The following is a 23,032-nucleotide window of genomic DNA, read 5'->3' as shown; positions in this document are numbered from 1 at the left end:
CGACTGACCATGTTGCACACATGCAGGGCTCACACAGGAAACATGCTTTATGTTACTCTCACATTTCTACATCTTGAACATGTGGTCTGCTGTTTGAATACCCCTTTGTGCATTGATCAGTTGTGGGTGGCCATGGTATTTTTTTTCTGCCTGCATGGCTAATATTATTTGCAGGTTTTCTGTATTTCCTTTATGCCAAAAGTTCAAAGGGCAAAATCAGATGTGCTGATAGAGTAATTACAGATCCAGAGCCGATGGATTCATGATTGGAATTCCTTCTTTCTTATCACAGCCCAGTCATTCAAGGAATTCTCCCAGCTACTGAACACAGTGGAGGAGGAAAGACGACGACTTGTAAGTTGCTTTGTTTCTTTTCAAAAAGTTTGGGCTCTTTTTTTTTCTTTCCAAGGCTGCATTTATTTGATAAAAATACAGTAAAAACAGTAATGTTTTTTGAAATATTATTACTATTTAATAGAACTTTTTTCTATTGAATCTATTTTAAAATGTAATTTTATTCCTATGATGGTAAAGCAGAATTTTCAGCAGGCTTCAGTGTCACATGATCCTTCAGAAATCATTCTTAGGCTGATTTGGTGCTCAAGAAATATTTCTTATTATGTTGAATACAGTTGTGCTGTTTAATATTTTTGCAGAAACCATGATGCATTTTTTTTTCAGGATTCTTTAATGAATAGAAAGTTTAAAAGAACGGCATTTATTTGACATAGAAATCTTTTGTAACATTATAAATGTCACTTTTAATCAATTTAAGGCATCCTTGCTGAATAAAAGTAAAAATGTCTGATTTTGCTTTCCATGGAATGATGACATAATTTTCATTTGTCATTGGTTATGTGGGTGTAATATCTCAGTGATGGCTGTAAGCACACTTCATGATGTGGTCCGCTTCAAATTTGCCACAGGCGTCGTAATTTGAAGTAACCATAGTGATTGTTTGCTTTTGTAGTAGTTGTCTCTTTATTGTTCCTTTTATGTGGCATTGCTCACACATGGTTAAAGCTTCATAGCACACTTCTAGGCTAGTGGTTTAGCACTATTTTGAGTGAGGTTTTTTTGTGTGTGTGAGCTTCTACAGTTAAGTCTGAGTGTTATGAGAAACAGGCCGTCTACCGAAAGATGCTTTCTCTAGGTCATGACCCTTCGTGGAGGGAAGGGAAACGACACAGATCAGCAAGTTCAGACGATAATGAAATATCACTCATAGCATCTTCTTTGCCATCAGCTACAGCAGCTAATAAGTGGTTTTATGGCATTATTCATAAGGCAACGTGCTGCCAGGGAATATTACTGGCATTCACTGCTGCAGCTGGTGGATCATTAGTCATAGTACAGCAGTGAAAGACCTCACCAGGCAAACAATGCTCCTCTGTGCTTCACTGGTGACCCTACCCACATGTTAACTAACATGCTGCTTTGTTTGGGATTCATCCACACATTGACCTGAGTTTCTTTTATTGATATTGTAGATTGAAGACACTATAATTGGAAGGTTCGGGGTTGGTCAGGTATTTTATTTTTATGGTTTAAAATGAAGTCTCTTATGCTTTATTTGATCAAAAATACAGTAAAAACAGATTTATTGCGAAAAATTATTACATTTTAAAATAACAGCATTCTATTTGAATATGTTTATAAATGCAATTTATTCCTGTGATGGCAAAACTGATTTTCAGCATCCATTATTCTTGTGACATGATCCTTCAGAAATCATTTAAATATGCTGGTTTGATGTTCAAGAAACATTTCTTATCAATGTTAAAAACAGTTGCTTAATATTTTTGTGGAAAGTGGAAACCACGATACATCTTATTAGATGACTATTAGTTGACTTTTATTTGAATAGATGAATAGAAAGCTCAGAAGAACAGCATTTATTGAATATTTTGTTAAATTATACATTTCTTTTCTCTAACTTTTGATACATTTAATACACCCTTGCTATATAAAAGTATTAAAACAATACTGACTCCAAACTTTTGAATGGTAGTGTGTACATATTTGTATCTATTGATAGCTTCAATCACACATATTTGAAATTTATAAACAGACGCTGTTCAAGTGGACAAACTTTTTATTGATCATATCTTGATTTTATTGATTATCACGATTGACTTCTGGCCAAAAAACTCACGTTTTCTAAACGAAAGCCCAAGTTATTAGCTGTAATGGTGTGACTGTAGGACAGCAGTCTCTATTGTGACAAAGACAAGCATCTCTATTGTGTCTTCTGGGCTTGTGTCTGGATGTCTAATAAAAACGCTGAGGTCAAACCTTAGGTCATCCACTCATGACACAGTGTTGTTGGCTCATACTTTTTGATGATTACTTTTCCAGTCTGTAGATCACAAAATGTTTTCTTTACTCAGTGAGAGACTTGAGTAATGCTCCCTTGTGCCAAATTTCAAGTTAGTGATTCATTTCTGCTCTATGTTCTCATCATTTCTTAAACTTAAAGAGGATAGTTTTCTTTTATCTCAATGTTACAATAAAGTGAACATATGACAGTCATATGACATTTGTTTGAATTTGAAATAATTTCACTATTTTGGTTTGAGCAGATTTTATAACTTCTAAAATGAAGAACTGGCATTTTTTTTAAATAAGAAATGTTCCAGATTTATCCATTTCTTTTATATAGGCCAATTGAAGTTTGTCCATCTTGTTAGTGTTTTTTTTATAATTTATCTTTACCTAAGAAACCGGTTCATGAATGACATCATCTACCAGGAAGTGACATCATTTTCAGTTGTCAAACAACAGCACAAACATTCTCTGATTCTTTGATTTATTCTACAATAGTCCATCCAGTTTGATAAAATGACAGACATCTGTATTATATTATCAAAATCCAACAGATGGCTAACTTTAGCTCTTTATTTCCATCCTGTTACACATTCTATTAATATGACATTGTTTACAATCAAGTTAAAGTTAAAAAAAATAGAGAGTTTTGAGCTTCAGTAGAGCATTTTTCTGAAAGTCTAATGTAAACTTTTATGGAAGTACATGCTTAATTACAACACAAAAGCATATTCATGCATTACAGAAATGAACCTGAAAGTGGATTAAATTCAAAATGTGTCAATACACCAAGCAAAGGCTATTCATTTTGACATGGAAACCCTTGATTTGCACGAGAAGATATTAAATATGTCGCATTTGCCTGGAGAGCCCCAGTCAGTCCGCATCCAGGCTGCAGTTTCAGTCCTATCCATTGTTCGTTGGAGAAAGGAGAGTGGCTCAGCGGAGCTGTGTGAAGAGCCTCAGGGGAAGAATTACCCAGCAGTCTCCTATAGTTTCTTTACTTCCTACAGACCGTGGCCGTGCTACGCTTCAGTCTCACAGGCTCCTGCGCTAGGCCTCTCAGGATGACAAACACCTCCGTCAAGCTGAGAAAGTCCCCGAGGGCCTTTTCATTCATAGACATACAATAACAGAGCCAAGGGGTGAATAACTCCCAGTAAATGCTTTGCCCTCCCACAGGGGTGCAGATGGGAAGTACTCCGTGTTAGTGGAGCATAGTGGCGAGACGGTCAGGTCCAGAGGATGTGTCTCACGTAACGGTGAATCATTATGTAAACACAACTGTAGTGTTTTATTGAACTTCTGCCATTGTGTTCTGCCAGATTAACAGACAGTCTCATATCCACTGGTACTTTTATCTTAGGCACACTGCCAGCATGCTCCGCTTTAAGTGGGAGGCATTTTCCCACATGATGGATCGGACTGATGTAAGAAGTGAGCTTCCTCTCTGGCTAAAAAGGGCCATGGGAAGTTTAGACGGGAAAAACTCTTGAGAAAACAGAGTGACTGTCTGCACCCAGTGGAGCGCTCGGCATTCTGCTATATCTGAAGTGCTAAAAGCCCCTTGCTTTAATGAGTTGAGTGCTTATTGTTCAAGTTCAAGTACAAGTGAGCTTTATTGTCATTCCGCTACGCATGTAAAAATATATGAACATAGATACTATCATCGGCAGTGGCTGTAATGAAGCGCACGACGAAGGAGATACTCCAAATAAATCTTTAATCCAAGAGTCAAAACAATGAACCAGAGAATAACATGGAGGAAACACAACCACAAACCCATTGACGTCAAACAACAACAATGCAAGACCAGGGACTAACAGAAAGTGAGGGCTTAAGTACAAGGTCAAACAAAGGATCTAACAAAATCATTAACGAAACACACCTGAACTGAGGAATCTGTAACCATAGAAACAGACAGGCAGGGAATGGAGAACTGAACCAATTAACAAACTAACAGAAAACACTAGAATAGAAAACTAAGGCTATGTTTACACGGAAACGATCTGAAGAGAAAACGCAAAAGTGGCGTTGCGTTATCACTTTTTATTCTGCATTTAGATGAACGTTAAGCCCAATTTATACTTCTGCGTCGGACCTACGTTTAGCGCGCGTACCCTTCGGCGTACCCTGACGCGCACCTCTCCAAAAATGTAAAGGCTGATTTATACTTCTGCGTCGGACCTACGCCGGAGCCTCTACGCTGTAGGCAATGCGTTGGTTTTCATTGCGTCGTTGTCCGTGTTGACGTGCAATTACACTTGAAGAGGGAGCATGTGAAACCCGAGGGAGCGGTCCTAGCAGACCAATCACAGCGCTTGCTTCCATGTAGAGTTGACGCGTTGTTAAGCCCAATTTATACTTCTGCGTCGAACTCACGCCGTAGCTACGTCGTAGGCTGTGTGTAGCGCGTGTACCCTGACGTGTGATTGGTCTGCCAGAACCCCTCTCTCGGGTTTCACATGGTCCCTCTGCATGAGTAATTGCGTGTCAACGCGGACAACGACGCAGAAGTATAAATTAAAACCAACGCTTTGCCTACAGCATAGAGGCTCCGGCGTAGGTCCGATGCAGAAGTATAAATTGGGCTTATGGGGGGGGGGGGGGGGGGGTATCTGCGTGCATATGGTGACGCAAAAGTGTGTGAAATAAACGCGTGTGACGTAAACGCGTATGCGACGAGAGCCGCCGTGAGCAGATCGATGCCTTCACTGTCTAGCAGACTTTTGCGTTTTTACCCTTTAGACGGGAACCCTTTAGACGGTGGAGCGTTTTTTAGATTTTCACTCTGGAGGGTGGTTTCACTTTTTTGTGTTTTTAAGCCCCCAAAACGCCGTCGCCGTCTAAACGAAAGGCACATCTGATAAAATATTTTTACGTTTTCACCCGCGAGCGTTCTCGAGGGCCTAAGGGGCTGTTTACACAACACCGTATTCAAACAATAACGTAAAACTTTTTATGCGTTTTGGCAGTTCGTTTACACGACATGGCATTTTGGGTGCCTGAAAATGCAAAGTTTTAAAAACGGGTTTCAAAGTGCACGTTTTTGAAAACGGTCTCCGTGTAAACAGCAAAAACGCGAATCTGTGAAGACGATGACATCATGCACATGCGTGTTACGTGTTCAGTCTATAGTGTTTCATCGCCATCTGATGGCCTGGCAGCAGAATACAGCGTTTTCAGTCGTTTTCGTGTGAATGGGGATCGTTTTGACAATGGTGTCGTCTGTACGCAGAAAACTCAAAGGAAAAACTTCTCCATTTTAAGCATATCGTTGTCGTGTAAACGTACCCTAAATGAGGTACAAGAAAAAAGACACATACATGAACATAATTAACATAATAACCTATATAAATCTACATAACTATATGACATAGCCCATATAAACATGACTTGCTATATAAACTTAAATGTAGCTAACTTATTGAAAGAAGTAAATAAATACTAACATAAGTAACATAAATACTTTACATAAAAATGTAGACATATATTTGCAATTTTACTACGCTGACTTGAATATACCTATACTATTATGAGTATGGTTTTAGATTTCTGCATTAAAAATGTATTTTGATCATTTTGGGGAGGCATAACGATGCAATTTAAGGATGAGGGTGATGCAGTTGTCCTGGTAAAATAATGAAGAGAACTTATTATTTACTTATTAAAAGGTTCTTCCAAAAATCTAAATTCTATCACCATTTTTGGGTGAACTATCCCTTTAAGTAGTTTGGAATAATCTATAATTATTGTTGTTATTTTTTAAATTATTTTTTTATATAATAAAAATGCTTCCCTGCTCGTTAATTTTGAAAATGTTGTATGCCAAATTGAAGTCATGGTGTGACCAATATGCAGAGACACAAAACAGGAAATGATCTCTGCAGATCCTCAAGGTCAGTAAGTTTCTTAAAATATTAGATCATATGACCTCTTTATGACAAGATTAGTTCAGATTGTGACATATAATATGAACCACAAACCATATGAAACAAATAATATTCATGTTGAGATACTTTATTGTGAAATACTCTAATATGTCCCACTTGCAGCTCATCTGTCTTATGCTTATAAGCCTGTCATGCATGTTTGTGTAGGACAAGCTTGTTTAACTTGCTTAGTGCATTGCAATAACAGTAGTAAAGTTTAAAATGAAAGTTCAGTATTTTATATATAACATACACAGTAAACTAAACCGCAATCTAGTGTAAATATGCTGTTGGTTTACTATAAGGGAAAATCTCAGCTGTGCACCATGAGCAGAACAGGAAATGCACGCATATCTTAGACATTAAGTTGTCACTTATATACTTTTAAAGCCTATAGCATACATCTGGACCCACTTGGGAGTCTGTACATTTCTATTATTTGTAAGTGCAAATTCCATTAATGTTGATGTGGGTGGAAGGAGCCTGTAGAGATGGATGGTCAGCGCTGCCGCTGGCTGAGCGCAGGCAAGCATGTGGAACTTATTTTGACCAATTCTCCAGCGAGACATGAAGTCTTACGTGCTGTGCCTGGGAAAGTGTATAAAAGGAACTAGTGTATGTAATTGTATGTTTTTCCAATTGGAGTGCCTACATGAAAATGGTACTAATTATAGCGCCGTTATTTTACAGTAAATAAAAGTAATTCCCTTGGATACTGTTCATGCACTGTTCGCCGGCTGTTAACTATTAGCAGAAACGGACTGATGTCAATGAGTTCACACAATGAGCACCACATTGTTGAATGAGGTTTTTAACACTAGAGATTGTAAAATGAGCGGATGTTGATATTTTTGTCATATTTTTTATTTTATTGCAAGTGTTTCCTTTCTTTTAATCAAAGTATTTCAAACAATATCAAACTTTTTTTTGTCAATATCACTATCCTTTTTCCATCTGCTCTTTTTATTTTAATGTCTCTGTAGCTATTGTTTAATGCAGGTTTGTAAAATTCTCATCTATTTGACCCATTTTAAACCTCATACTGAGGAATGCAGGCCGGATGTAATGAAAGGCTATTTTAGACCATCTCAAGGCTGTACAAAGCAAACATTTTCCTCAAGGACTATTGGTTTTATTGAAAATAATGTTTAAAGGTTTTTGATGGATGATTCATTAGTATTGGTTTGTCATACTTGACTATTTGAAGATTGATTTAATTTTTTTTTCTATTTAGATACAGAACGCTGATGACGTCTTGATCACACCTCTGGAGAAGTTTCGCAAAGAGCAGATTGGAGCAGCCAAAGTAAGTTCTTAGACCCCATTGTGAGTTAATGCTCTACATGTCAGCGGAAAGTAATTTTTACCTTCGCCGCCTGTGACAGGATCCTATACGGTCAATATAGATCTGTGAAACCCTGCAGGAAGGGGGGAAATTACAAACACCTGTTGAAGACAAGAGCAGTTAAATTATACCCAGATACTGTAATGCCACATTGACCATGAAATGGCCTGTGAGCGCTTTGCTAGAGGGCATGTTTATAACCAGACTCTAGTTAAAGCTTTATTCTTTCTTGTGCTGCATGGGAGCCCTGGTGATCTGTCAATGTGACCCCTCCAGTTGTGTTAGAAGAGCTGGAGCGCTGCCTGTTGAGCTCAAAGATCCAGAGCCAAAACACTCCATGCCTTATTTGGGAGTTTTGGCCCGATGCTCTTCAGCATGCAGCGAAGGAACTCGCTTAACTTAGACGTTGAGACATGATGGAGGCCAAAGGGAACGGCAGTCCGGCTGTTCAACCTCCCGCACATATCCGAAACACTGTCTCACACAATTTATTTCCGACTTAATATATGTAAATATTAGGTCAGAACTGGAATGAAAATGCTGAATGAAAAATGTTTATGAAATAGTCTCTTTTATTTGACCTGAAATACAGTAAAAACAGTAATATTGTGAAATATTATTGTAATTTAAAATAACCCATTTCTGTTTGAATGTATTTTAAAATATAATTTATTCCTGTGATAGCAAAGCTGAATTTTCAGCATCATTACTCCAGTCTCTTCAGTGTCACATGATCCTTCAGAAATCAGTCAAACATTTATTATTATTTTCAATGTTGAAAACAAGGAAGAGTATTTATTTGAAATAGAAATCTTTTGTAACATTATACACGCTGTTACTGTCACTTTTGATCGTTTTAATTTGTTCTGGCTGAGCTAAAGTATTAATTTATAAAAAAAAAAAAATCTTTTGAATGCTAGTGTACATGCATATAATATATTTCAAAACTTTTGTGAGAGAATGCAAAAGGTTTGACATAATTTTTCCTCCCATCTCATATATTTTTTCCCATCACCTTATAACAAGGCTAACACATCTAAATAAAAAATAAAAAAAGCTTGAGACCCTGTTACACTAATTTTAGAAGTGTTTCTTTAATGCAGAGAAAATATTTTCCTTGATAAGTGCCTGCATGTCTTTTTAAAACCCTTGCACAGAAAGAACACATTCCTAGAGAGAGTGATGTCATTGCTAGCCAGCAGATGGGCCTAGAAACTGGACTAAGCATGTCAAACATGACATTCCTCCAGTTTGTTGTTCGGCAAGTCCAGTCTGTAGTTTAGACGGCGTGGCCATTAGAGGGTCATGGGAAAGGTTGGGCTGATGTCAAACAGGAAAAACAAACAGCTTCAAACTGGTTTCAGTTGCAGTCTCAAGAAAAAGATTCTCACTGCTGGAGGTCTGCAGCGCATAAACGCTTCGTACAACGTAAATAGGGTCAGTCAGTGCGGGCACAGGAAGTGGGGGTCTTGTCTACTGTAAACATCTTTACTCTGCCTCATTTAGAGCCATACGATTTCCCATAGAATTAGAAATACGCACAGTGTTTGTTGTTGTTGTTGTTTTTTATCTGTGTGTTACATGTCATCGGCTTAATCACACTCTTCACTGATGGTACCTCAGTGACTAAGGAAGTGTGTATACATGCTGCACATGTCCTAAAGTGGCACTTGACTCCCATTCAGCTGAGCTGTTGAGTCACTGATGTGTCATTTATTTTCTTGTTAAGTGTATTTGCTGGATGATACTAGATTGTCAAATTATCCACAATTGTTCAACTTCATATTTCTACATTAAAAAGTATGCTTTTTGTAATGTTATAGACCCACACTGAATCTGCACATTTTACTTTTTATATTTCACAATTTTTATTCTGACTTTGGGTGTAAATGTCAAATTCGGCTGGATGGATTTAATATCATGGCAAATAATTTTAAACACAGCTCTGTGCAGAATCTGCATCCAAACACTTCTTCAGAAAGCTACACAGTGTTGTGAAAGATTATTTCAATTATAATAAGTAAAACAAAAACAATCATGCTAGCTGTGGAAATAAGTAGAATTTGACTGAAATAATGCAAAATATGTATTTCATTTATTTATAAATGAAAATGTTTTGAATTTTATTTAATATAAATAAAATTCAACTAAATATATAAAAATATATTATATAAGTATTATATAAGGCCTATATATATATATTTTTTTATATATATAATAAAATAAATAAATAATGGCCATTTGAATTTGGTGGAAATCTGTAGAGCTTTCAGCAGAATATTTTGCCGGTAGATTCTGTGCCGCCCTAAATGTCTTGAATTCAAGTTATTTGAAAGTCAAATATGAGTCTGCCATCTACTGGTTTTTAAATTTCATGATTTGTTTTTGAGCTATGGGATGAAAATAAACATGAAAACTCATCATGTTTTCAAGAGACTCTTACATGCTTTTGTTTACAAATCTAACGTTTTATATAATGTCTTATCTCTGCAAAAACCATTTATCACCAAAATTACAGTACAGGAAATTCCAACTCATTTTTTTTTTTTTGGTAGGAAGGGAAGAAGAAATTTGACAAGGAGACAGAGAAATATTACACGGTTTTGGAGAAGCACTTAAGCCTGTCTTCCAGAAAGAAAGAGTCCCTTTTGCAGGAGGTAACTTGAATGTTCATTTATTGCTATAATATATCCAGAGTGCACTGTACATAACATATTTTTTGAACTATTTCCTTTACCCTCACCAAATGGTTTGATTATAAGTGATTCTTTTATAGGCAGACACCCAGATAAATAAGGAAAGACAGGTCTTCTATGACGCCTCCCTGGAATATGTTTTCAAAATCCAAGAAGTGCAAGAGAGGAAAAAATTTGAGTTTGTTGAGCCGGTAAGACGCACTTATTTCCATTTCTGCAGCACTATGAATGCAGCTTTTATTTGGGGAGATGAGAAATACGAAGACTTCCTCTTACTGAGAGAAAACTGCCTGACTGCTTTTAATCTATTGGCACATCTTGTAACAGTGTTGTTTCTCTGAAGCACATGCCTATCAGAACGTAAATGATGATAACAGCCACATCCTGCACATCTATCAACCTATAAATGGGTAGATGCTGCATGATTATGAATGTGATATTGCTTCTGTACAACTGCCTCTGTCTTTTTCACAGCTGCTGGCTTTCCTCCAGGGATTATTCACCTTCTACCACGAGGGTTACGAACTGGCACATGAGTTTGAACCCTACAAGCAACAGCTACAGTTCAACCTCCAGAATGTAAGCGATTTCAGATGACGCCCTATCTTACACCCGGCGCAATGCAGCGGCAAGCGAGACGCAAGTGTTTTTTGCTAGTTTCAGTCCGACACAGTTATCTTTTTCACTTCCTGCGCCACGTTGTTTAAATAGCAAATGCATTTGCACCCATTTGTGCGCCCATGCTGGTCTGAAAACGAGGTGTGTTCTGGTGCATTGTTGGCGCACAATTTTGAGGCAACAGAAACAGACTCCACCATTGACCAACTGAAACCTGGTCTAAAGTCAACGGTGCAATATTTGTTTTGTTATTTAAAGAGCGCGTTTGTAGGCCTACTGTGCGCCTATAGGCAGGTCCACAACGAGCGTACACTCTGCTTATTAAACACACAGGGACGCACAGCAGCACACAAACATGGCAAATATTTAAAATAAAAGGATTACAATGTAAAATATTATTATTGTGTACTTAAGGATATGGTGGAATCCGGCTTGTCCCGTAGATGGTCTGCTAGCGCACTTTTACCTCGCGCACGAGTAGTTCCGTTTGCGCTCTGGAGACGCGTTCGGTCTTTCCACTATCAAACTCCGTTATGTAAATAGCGAATCTGCCATGGCGCGAGCGCAATTGGCATTTAAAGGGAATGGGAGATGAGACTCTGATTGGTTTAATGCACGTAAATCCCAAAACACACCCATTACTCATTATGAGAATAGGGACAACCCTTTAGACCATGCGCCTGGTGCGCCGACCATTTTTCTAGTCGTTAAACTAGCAAAAGTGGATCCGGACATGCCCTAAGTGAATTTGCGCCGTACGCTTTAGACCATGCACTTAGATTGTTAAAATAGGGCCCATAATGTTTATATAAAAGCCACTGTGTAGTTAAAATTGTTGATTGTGTGAATCAATTCTGTGTTATATATTAGAATGCCCAGTATTTATTTCTGCATATGGAAGGAACTGTACTTTGGATTACAGTGATGTCCCTATAGAACCAACACTGTTGTTTTGATGTTCCCTCTGAAGACAAGGAATAATTTTGAGAGCACAAGACAGGAAGTGGAGAATTTGATGAGAAGGATAAGGTCTGCAGAGCAGGACTTTAAAGCTCCAGGACAGTGGACCATGGAGGGCTTCCTCTATGTGCAAGAGAAACGTGAGGATCCTCCTGAGCAGTGTACATTTAGAAATTAGAATATTGATTTTCAAGTAGATTGTTAATATATGTAAATTCATGTGCACTAATGATCACCTGTCTTCTGTTGAAGGACCCTTGGGGTGCACGTGGAGTCGACATTACTGCACGTATGAGAAAGGGACCAAAATGTTTACGATGAGCAACTCTGAATTCAAGTCTGGAGGCAAACAGGTATTAAATGTTTAGAATTTATCCCCCGGTTTCACAGACAGTGCTTAAGCTAGTCCCAAACTAAAATGCATGTTTGAGCTGTTTTTTTCTGAAAAGCAACTTCCTCTAACATATCTTAAAATATGCCATTCTTTTGCCTGAAGATGCACACCAATAATGTATTTTTCTACGGCATGTTTATAAAAGCTACTTCAATGCCCTAATTGATCTTAAATGTGACCTAATCCTGGCTTAATCTAAACCCTGTCTGTGAAACCGCGCTTAAATGTTATTAGCTTAATCTCTCATTTCTACATTTTGATTCCTTTTGTCTCCTATTGATAGAATGGACTGATCTTGAGTCCCCCTGAGATGTTTAAGCTGAAGTCCTGCATCAGACGGAGGACTGACTCTATTGACAAGCGATTCTGCTTCGACATTGAGGTGGTGGAAAGGTGTGTGGAAAGGCTGTAACATTGAGAGAAATTTGAGTCCTGCAGGAGATTGTGTTGTTTAATGCTCTCTTCGGTCTGTCACTTTCAAGACTCTCTCCTTCATTCCATCTCTTCTTTTCTCTCCTCATAACTGAAGAGGTAAACCCTGTGAAGGGCCTCTGTTCAGTTATCTGCAATGTTTCTATAAAGGCCATCGGTACGTTGCACTTTTATCCTGAGCTGCTGCCTTGTTCTTATAATATCACTTCCCCATCTGTGCTATACTTAAGGGTGTGTTCACACTTGAAAGGTTTGGTTTGTTTAAAACAAACTCTGGTGCGAATGCTCTGTTAAAGCAACACTAAGTAACATTTTTTACCTTAAAATAATGTTTCCAAAATCGTATCAGTGGTTCATCAAGTCGTAACAGGGTGAAAGGCACTTCTGGATTCGCTTTGCAGCCCTATATCTGCTTTAACCACACTATGCAAGTTTGCCAAACCGGGTCGCGTTTCTGTAGTTCGAATGAGACATAAGAAAACTACAAATTTGACTTGCTTTACGTCAAGCGATACAATAGTCATTATTTAATTTTTCTTCGTTTCTGATGTCGCAATACATCATACTTTCATGAAATCATGCAACATACTCTACCTTGTCTGTGGACATCGTTCATTCAAAGCCGGTGCTGGATAAACAGCGAGCGTGCGTGCGACGGTAGGCCGCGGGCGCCGAAATTATTTACAACAGCGGTAATGGACAATTCCGCTTACAACCTGTAGGGCGACCGAAGAGGAAACGTTCCTTAGTGTTGCTTTAAAGGGATAGTTCACTTTGAAATTAATTTTTTATATGTTTTAGCTTACCTCAAGGGCATCCAAGATGTAGGTGTCTTTGTTTCCGCAGTAGTTTCAATTTTGATATTTTTAGGTCAAACCGTTCTTGTCTGTCAGTCATATAATGCAGGTCTATGGTCACTGTCTCAAAACACAAGCACAGAGTCCAAATTAAAACAATTCCCCATCGTCCAAATGAAACAATTCCCCATCATAAGTACACATTGATGGCCTAAGACACGAAACGAGCGGTTTGTGTGAGAAAACGAACAGTATTTATCGTTGTTATCTCTTGAAAACAGCACACGTCCAAATGATCTGACGGCGCGGGCGGGTATAGATATATACATAGATGTCGCCTTGGCTACTGCAGTTCATTGGAACGAAACCGTAGCCAAGCGACATCTAGTGTATATATCTATACCCGCCCGCTGGCGGGTATAGATGTATACACTAGATGTCGCCTTCGCTACTGCAGTTCATTGGAACGAAACCGTAGCCAAGCGACATCTAGTGTATATATCTATACCCGCCCGCTGGCGGGTATAGATGTATACACTAGATGTCGCCTTCGCTACTGCAGTTCATTGGAACGAAACCGTAGCCAAGGCGACATCTATGTATATATCTATACCCGCCCGCGCCGTCAGATCATTTGGACGTGTGCTGTTTTCAAGAGATAACAACGATATAAATACTGTTCGTTTTCTCACACAAACCGCTCGTTTCGTGTCTTAGGCCATCAATGTGTACTTATGATGGGGAATTGTTTCATGTGGACGATGGGGAATTGTTTTAATTTGGACTCTGTGCTTGTGTTTTGAGCCAGTGACCATCGACCTGCATTATATGACTGACAGACAAGAACGGTTTGACCTAAAAATATCAAAATTGAAACTACTGCGGAAACAAAGACACCTACATCTTGGATGCCCTTGAGGTAAGCTAAAACATATCAAAAATTTATTTCAAAGTGAACTATCCCTTTAATGCAGCTCATTTGAATAAGTTTGAACACTGCTTACCAAACAAGCAGACCTACACCCACATTTTCAGGGGGTCTGAAAATGTCTTTTCTGGTGTCGGATCTGCGTATTCTTGCTTCAGATCTTCATTTGTGTTCAATGGAGGAATTCCTGGCACTGTTTCGACTCTTTTACACACTTGATAAACTCTTTTTGAGTTCTCAGCTGGCAAATACCATCATATATACACACATACAATGAGTGCATTTAGGCCACAAACAGCATTGTTTGGAATGTTCGATAAGTTCAGTCGCAAAATATACATCATAAAAGCTGTTTTTTGTTTTGTTTTTGTGTATTTAGGTTCAGTGTTAAAAATGACCAGGACTAAATGTATCATTTTCTTTTTTGGTCCAAAAAAAAAACCGAGCTACAAGTGTGAACACAACCCAAGTTACTTTTTAATGCTATGTAACAGTTGCCTAAACATACTAAACAAAAAGTTTAGTTTAGTATATATCACAACTTACAAAAAAGACGTGTGTTTGATTTATTTTTTGGTACCTGGCCCTTTAACTCTTGCATTAATTCGATCTGCAACCTCACAACTCAGATTAAATTATTTTTTATACCGTGTTGAAGCTGTGAATGGCAGTAAAGAAACACAAATGTTGGTTTGCTTTTTGGTACTTTGCAAGCTTTATAAACCTCTCATTATGCATAGGCATGATGCTTAGAGCTTGATTTAAAAAAAGGTAATAAATAAACAGATAAATTATGCAAAATTCTTACTCAACCTCTCATCTTACACCAGGAGTTGAGAGTTAACGTCTGTCAATCTGTCCCACAGGCATGGCATCATCACTCTTCAGGCTCTCTCTGAATCCAACAGAAGGCTGTGGATGGAGGCCATGGATGGAAAAGAGCCGGTAAGAGCAGCCGCCCAGCCGACGCTGCTCAAAATGAGACTCTGCTCTCGGTTTGATAAACATGTCTGTTCATAGTGCAAGAGCTTCATTGTAAAGAAAGGGTTTCTAAACCGTGATAAGATAACAGTAAAAGCCTGTAAAATAAAGGTCCGTCCAATAAATGGCGTAAATCAGAATTATCTGTTTGGCTGACCAATGACAGACAAGGAAACCCATTTTACCGGTCATTATTTTTGTACTTTAAATAGGTTTTCTTTTTTCTTTAGCCCAATGTACTCCCTTTTCCCGTTATAGACACGTAATTGTTGTTATAGAGGCTCTTTGAACTCCAGGCAATGAATAGTGTACACATGGACAGGAAAAAGATGACAGCTGAGAATTTACACTTTGCTAATGACTCTTTGTTTTGACTCTTATACTGTCAGCTGTAGTTGATTGGTTTCAACTCATTTGACCCTCATTGCACTGCTATTATTTAGCTGAGTTTGGGAATTTCTTATACACAAAGGATTATTAGTGGGTGTATGTTTATAGTATGAAACTATAAATTGTATTTTGTATATACGGCCCTATAATTTATTTCCTAGAAGAGAACTGGATTATGCAATATAATGCATTAATGTATATGCTTTAAATCGCATTTATATTTAGTGTTTTATAAACAAATGGTGATTTCTTCTAGATTTACACCCTTCCAGCACTTCTGAGCAAGAAAGAGGAAAGTAAGTTCAATTTAATTGTCATTTTTGGTGTATATAGAGAACGGATTAATTTGGCAGTTTGTAATATAGACATACTGTTCAATCCACTTGCATGTTAATTTATAAGACATAAATAGTTCACCTGCGTTAGCCTCATATTTATGTAACATATAAACTCTCTGTCCACAGCATTCCTAAATGAAGCAGGCTTTAATTTTGTAAGGAAGTGTATAGAGCTTGTGGAAACAAGAGGTGAGTCTCTGCATTCTTTTCACTAAGTTTAAGTTTTGCATTACATATATTATGACATGTATTATGTACGTTTATGTGCATGTATGTACACTACCGTTCCAATGTTTTGTGGCTGTAAGATTATTTATTAAAATAAATGAATACTTTTGTTAAACAAGTAAAAATCGATGAATCGTGATTTGTCGCATCTAACATACAATTCTGTGTTTACAAAATATAAATATATAAAATATATATTTATGCAAATATATAAATATAACACACACATACACACAGCTATATATATATATTTTTTTTTTTTTTCTGTGTATGTGTGTGTATTATGTAAACACAGACTTTTATGTTAGATGCGATCAATCGCGATATAATAAATATTAAATATTATTAAAATATATTAAAATAGAAATTAATAATATTTTGCAATTTTGATCAAATAAATGCAGCCTTGAAAAGCATAAGAGACTTTTTCCAAAAAATCTCACTGACCTTAAATTTTGAATGATACTGCATGTCCAAACAAAAATATGAGTTTCATAACTTCAACTGAATTGAATCAGGTTAAATCAGTAACTGTAAATAATTGATTTAACTTAAATATATGTAATATTTAAATGTAGTTTTTTTTTATTAACTTAAACGGAATATTTTTACTTTTTTATTGCATTGAATTTCTTATAATACAAAAATTGTATTTTCCCTTTCATGTCTAGGCATTAACACAATGGGGCTGTACAGAATTGGTGGAGTTAACTCTAAAGTCCAGCGATTGATGACCTCAGTGTTTGGTACAGTAATCCAGAAATCCAGTACTATAGAATGCTTTCTTTTTTGCTCACAGAAACCTGATAAATGTATATACATGAAGACTTTAACATAATGCCATTTTTGTAATATTGTTATAAAAGAAATATAGTTTTTTAGAAATACACACTATTTACAGTAACCTTAAGCAGATGTTTTTGAAGCCAAATTCCATTTAATATGAGCTCATTTGACCCTTACAGCAGCCAAAGCTCCTGCAGATATGGACCTTGACCCAGACACCTGGGATAACAAGACCATCACCAGTGGCCTGAAGAATTACCTCAGGTTTATAAATAATTGCCATAATTTTTACTTTTTGAAAATGGCATGTTATCAAGGAAAAAAAGTAAGTCATTCTGTTCCCTACAGGTGTCTGGCAGAACCTCTCATGACCTACAGACTCCACAAAGACTTTATCATGGCAGTCAGTGAGTTCTAGCATGTTCTGTCCTCGATGAACTCCTCATCATGTCCATATGTGACTTGTTTATTTAATGATTAGATGCCTGGATTGTTTTTTGTTTTTTTTAGAGTCTGATGATCAGAACTACAGGGTCTGTGCTGTTCACGCCCTCGTCCACAAGCTCCCCGACAAGAATAAAGAGATGCTGGATATTCTGATTAAACATCTGCATGTGTATGTAGCTCTAGTTCCTGAACATTGAAGAAGAAACTGCACGTCTAGTACATTGGTTCATGAGTGCACTTTAAATTCCACAAGGAGGTGCTAACCATGGTGTTTTAAAAAAAAACTGTTCTGCTGTTTTTGACAGGGTTTCCACACATAGTCAGAAGAATCTGATGACCGTGTCTAACCTGGGTGTGATTTTTGGCCCAACACTCATGCGCTCTCAGGAGGAGACAGTTGCTGCCATGATGAACATCAAATTTCAAAATATTGTTGTAGAGATCCTGATAGAAAACTATGATAAGGTGATCATTTAAACAAACAGTTCTGTTTGAATAGATAGCATGCTGATAGAGGAACAAATTATTAAATAAAAGATGAGAATTGCTTATCTGACTACTATGTTTACCCTTAAAATGCTTTTCAACAAGTTTGCATCAATATTTAAAATTCTGGCTGATAAAAAATTAATGTTACTGCCATAACCAGTAAATATCCGATATTACAATTCTATAACATTTTGCCTGAATAAACTCAAAATAAAAGGCTTAATTTGACTTAAATCAGTTATTTTAAATGCTATTAGTGAATTTAGGCATCACAGCATTATAATGTACGAAATGAAAAATGGATATTCATTATGAGGTTTGATAAAGATTAAATTTAACAATGTTATTAAATTAGTTGTGTTTTTATTTAAGTGAGCATTAGATTACAGCAATGGTAAAAATCTAAAAATAATAATAATGTAAAATAAATATAGTTTTTTTTTTTAAGCAGTGGATACTTTTATTCAGCAAGGGCACATTAAATTCATCAAATGTGATAGTAAAGACATTTACGTATAATGTTACAACCTATTTAAAATAAATAAATGAAAGAATCCTGAATAAACTGCATCACAGTTTCCACAAAAATATTAAGCATAATTATTAATATAATATTGATCAATGTTTCTTGAGCAGCAAATCATATCATAACAATGATTTCTGAAGGATCGTGTGACACTGAAGACCGTAGTGATGATTCTGAAAATTCAGCTTTGCCATCACAATTACATTTTAAAATGTTAAAATAGTAAACTTTTATTTTGAGTTGTAATATTTCACAATATTACTGTTTTGACTGCATTTTTATCAAATGAAGGCATTTTTAATGAGAATCGCTCACATCGCTACTTCTCAACTCCAAATATGTTTTTATATAGTTTGCTCATCTAATGCTTATGTTCTTTGGTTGGATTAAAACACTCTCGATATCTTTTTTTCTTAGATATTTCATCAAGCTCCAGACCCTAACGTCCCCCTGCCACAGCCTCAGCCTCACTCTCAGTCTCGTGCCAGTGCCAGTGCCAGTGCCAGTGCCCGCCGCAGCAAAGCCATCTGCCTGTCCTCAGGGTCCCGTAAATCCAGAGGCCTGTACCCTCCCACCCTGTGCCTGGCTGATGCTGACAGTGAGTGTCCCCAAAAACAGGCATTCAGTCCATCTGTTAGAGGAGTCAATTTAACCCCTTCTCTCCATCAGGTGACACGTTCAGCAGCAGTCCGAGTAGCACTCCCATGGGCAGTATGGAGTCTCTCTCGTCGCACTCTTCAGAGCAGAACAGCTGCTCTAAGACGGGCTCCCCATCACGTTCCAAACACAAGGGATCAGGGAGTCTGTGCTGGACCACTTCATCTCCCTCCTCCAATGGGCCCAAAAGCCCTCCTTGCACCGCCAGCCCCGATTCCAGCTCCAAAGAGGACGCCAACAAGACTGATGGAGAATGGGAAGAAGCACTGAGTACAAGCCCTGGAGATCGAAGCTCTCCGGCTTCAGAGATCCTCCAGAGGACCCTAGGAGAGACGCCGGAGGATCATGGGCAAGAACGACACAATCTGTCCACCTGCTCTTCTCTCACTTCACTTCACATTTCTGAGGGTAAGAAAGCTGCATTTTTTTACAAATTTTTGTATGTTCTATATGTTTTTTATTCAATTTTATTTCAGTTTTAGTAATTCTAGTACATCAAGTTAAACTTAATGAGAAATGTTTTAGTTTAAGTTGATTATAAAATCCTGCTCCCTAGTCTCTCCCAAGGCCTGTTGGCCTTGACTACAGAAAGTAGTACAGAACAAACACTGTTCTCTAGTTCCCCCTTGCGGCATTAGGCTACAGATAGCATTTGAAACATAAGAAAAAGAAACAACATAAAGGATACATTTTCCAGGACATAATGATTCACACACACATATACGTTTCTTGGTAACGCTCAGGTTTCAGAAGTTGTCACGGCTCCGTCCAGAGCCTGGTGTCACGCGGTCAGAGAGACAGTCTCAAGTCCCTCCATCTACCTGATCTTCCTCCTAAGGAGAGCGTGAGATACAGAGCGGACTCCTCAACCAGCAATGGCTACCAGAGACCGGGATCTGTGTAAGTAAAAACTTTCTCAGTGATCTTCTGTCATAATGTAATATCAGTTTGTTACACTGATCTCAGTTGATCTCAATATGATATCAGATGTGCCATGCTTTTATCCCCCAGTGTGGCCTGCAGAGCAGCAATCTTTGAGAGTCCTGTGATTTCACAGCCCACAATGGGAAGGTAATGAGCCAGATTAATTGTATTGTTAAGTTTTATTTATTATCATTAGTGCTGTCAAATCGATTAATTGCGATCTAACTTAAAAGTTTGTGAATATATATATATATATATATATATATATATATATATATATATTAGGGCTGTCAAAAGATTAATCGTGATTAATCGCATCCAAAATAAAAGTTTGTGTTTACATAATATATGTGTGTGTACTGTGTATAATTATTTTGTATATATCAATACACACACATGCATGTATATATTTAAGAAATATTTGCATACATATACTGTATATATTTATATATAATTTATATTATATATAAATATAATTTTTTTATATATAAATTACACATTGTTCTTAAATATATACAAGCATGTGTGTGTATTGATATATACAAAATAATTATACACAGTAAACACACATATATTATGTAAACACAAACTTTTATTTTGGATGCGATTAATCGCAATTAATCTTTTGACAGCCCTAATATATATATATATATATATTTACAAACTTTTATGTTAGATGCGATTAATCACGATTAATTTATTTGACAGCAGTAATTATTACTTATTTCCATGTCTAAACGGAATCTCCAAACGTTGTTAAAATGTCACATCGGCTAAAGTGCACGGCGCTAAGAGAAAGACACCACAGTCGTGAACAGATATTATTTATGCTATATCTTATGAGGTTATTTCTAAGGTCTATTCTATGTCATTGTCCTGTAATTTTTCCTTATACACTACTTTTCAAAAGTTTGAGGTCGTTAAGATTTTCCACATTTTTGCATTTATTTGATCAAAAATACAGTAATATTGAGAAATATTATTACAATATAAAGTAACTGTTTTCTATTTTAATATTTAAAAATGTAATTTATTCCTGTGAAAGGTATGTCTGTATATTTCAGGTTAGTTGTTGTGTTGTGCCAGCCCTTCTTACTTTGCAAATGAATAAAAACAAATAGTAAAATGTGTTTTAAAAAGGCTATTGGTCACTGAAAACAATCAAATTCGTGTTTAGTACTTTTAAAATTACATGCATTCAAATGTTCTGTAAATTGGACTGAATTTCTTGATATTGTGTGTACTAAGAACAGCCAAAGCTAAAGTGTTGTTGATGTTGTCAGGGATGTTAGTGAGTTTCCTTATTGGTCATGTCTCTAACTCCCTCTGGTGTTTTTTACAGAGAGGCTAAAGCCTTGTTTTCCTGTCAAGCGGAGCACAGTCATGAGCTCAGCTTTCCTCAGGGGGCGCTCTTCTCCAATGGTAACCACACTCGCTGTTCAAAACTTCGCTTTGTGTACTGTTGCTAAGGATACAGTTTGAGCTATGAGCCTCTACTTTACTTTTATAAGGAAACAGAAACACAAAAGGCTATGTAGAATGTTGTGCACTCAGTTATTCTGCATTTAACTCTTTATTGTTATGTGTTTGTCTTAATGTCCATGCAGTGTATGCTTCAGTGGAACCTGGCTGGCTCCAAGCTACATATAACGGCAAAACTGGACTCATCCCAGAGAACTATGTGGTGTTCCACTGATGGGGCCAGAAAAGGCAAAAGCAAAGTCCATGGTATCCATGGTGTTCATTTCTGCAAAAAAGGGACCATTTAAATGTACATTGCTACCTTACTGTATGTAAATCATTTTTGCATAGCATTCTAGTTTTTCCATAGTATTATAACCACATCATTAACCATCGCATTTGATAAAGTTTATTCGGGATGTAAATATCACCTTTGTCTTAAATGTACAGTAGATTTTATTACCATAGGTACAAGCAGTTGACTGTATTAACACAAATTTCTGTATTTATATGAGACCCATAATGCTGATGGGCTGTAATATTTTAAAACTGTAGACATGAGCTCATAACACTCTGATCCGTGTTGCGGTACGGCTCTGAAGGAAATATATAGAGGGAGAATTATACCTGTGCCAAATGCATTAATTAGCGACCATATTAAGTAGCAGAAGATATTGTATTGCCCACTCTGACATGTGAAATTGTCAGTAGTATGTTTTATTGACTTTCTTTTTAGTGATACCAAAAGATCAAGCATTTTTGGTAGATGCCAGTCATCTTTCATTTCAGTAACTGTTGAAATCAATTAGTTGATACTAATTTTTATTAAGGGTTAAATAGAAAGGGTTAAATAGAAAATTGGTACCTCTGAACCTTTCCATGTCCTTAACTTTTTCCCCCCACAAATTTCACAAAATACATCTTGAATGAACTGACTTTAAGAGCCAAAACATTTTTCTTATATACTTATTTTATTGTACTAATATACTGTCAAATTTGTGGTGTTTGGCAAAACAGTGTAACAAAACAAAAGTTATTTCAAAATTGTAACTTATACTGTTAAGTATAATATAGTGGATTTTGTTTAATGAAGTACAATAATAAAAAAAAAAGACAAAATACTTCTGACAGTGTTAAACGTTGTAGATTGTTAAAGTTATCATTTGTTATAGTTTGTGCTCACAAAAAATGCAGTTTTTCCAAGTAATGGCTCTGCTGTATTTTATTGTACACTGGTTTAGCATTTCCATATGTTGAAATGGAAAAAGGAATTGTTATACAGATTATAATACTGATTATTAACATCATTTACAAAGTAATTTAATGTGTGATGATTTTCCTATAAAGCATTTTTTACTAATAAAATGTCATTGTTTGA

The 23,032-nt window shown here is 36.7% G+C and overlaps 1 protein-coding gene across 2 annotated transcripts in view; it reads left to right on the top strand.

Annotated features, from left to right (window-relative positions):
* The window catches only part of arhgap42a (Rho GTPase activating protein 42a), a 26,591-nt gene extending 3,559 nt beyond the window's left edge, over positions 1-23,032 (top strand). The window contains exons 3-25 of one of the 2 annotated variants that reach the window (XM_084387527.1): positions 293-354; positions 7,492-7,563; positions 10,158-10,259; positions 10,379-10,489; positions 10,773-10,877; positions 11,887-12,016; positions 12,129-12,229; positions 12,554-12,663; positions 12,800-12,859; positions 15,294-15,372; positions 16,055-16,094; positions 16,263-16,325; positions 17,036-17,110; positions 17,330-17,414; positions 17,499-17,557; positions 17,661-17,766; positions 17,903-18,062; positions 19,030-19,210; positions 19,282-19,677; positions 20,013-20,169; positions 20,281-20,340; positions 21,536-21,615; positions 21,801-23,032. In XM_084387527.1, coding sequence (XP_084243653.1) covers positions 293-354; positions 7,492-7,563; positions 10,158-10,259; positions 10,379-10,489; positions 10,773-10,877; positions 11,887-12,016; positions 12,129-12,229; positions 12,554-12,663; positions 12,800-12,859; positions 15,294-15,372; positions 16,055-16,094; positions 16,263-16,325; positions 17,036-17,110; positions 17,330-17,414; positions 17,499-17,557; positions 17,661-17,766; positions 17,903-18,062; positions 19,030-19,210; positions 19,282-19,677; positions 20,013-20,169; positions 20,281-20,340; positions 21,536-21,615; positions 21,801-21,889 — 2,483 coding nt within the window. In that variant the 3' untranslated portion in view covers positions 21,890-23,032. The remainder of the gene's footprint in view (positions 1-292; positions 355-7,491; positions 7,564-10,157; positions 10,260-10,378; positions 10,490-10,772; positions 10,878-11,886; positions 12,017-12,128; positions 12,230-12,553; positions 12,664-12,799; positions 12,860-15,293; positions 15,373-16,054; positions 16,095-16,262; positions 16,326-17,035; positions 17,111-17,329; positions 17,415-17,498; positions 17,558-17,660; positions 17,767-17,902; positions 18,063-19,029; positions 19,211-19,281; positions 19,678-20,012; positions 20,170-20,280; positions 20,341-21,535; positions 21,616-21,800) is intronic. The other variant, XM_084387528.1, reaches the window with a different exon arrangement.

The sequence above is a fragment of the Rutilus rutilus genome (assembly GCF_951802725.1).
Source record: "Rutilus rutilus genome assembly, chromosome: 18".
Taxonomy (NCBI): domain Eukaryota; kingdom Metazoa; phylum Chordata; class Actinopteri; order Cypriniformes; family Leuciscidae; genus Rutilus; species Rutilus rutilus.
The sequence above is the reverse complement of the archived record's forward strand: the minus strand, read 5'-3'. Positions and strand labels throughout refer to the sequence as shown.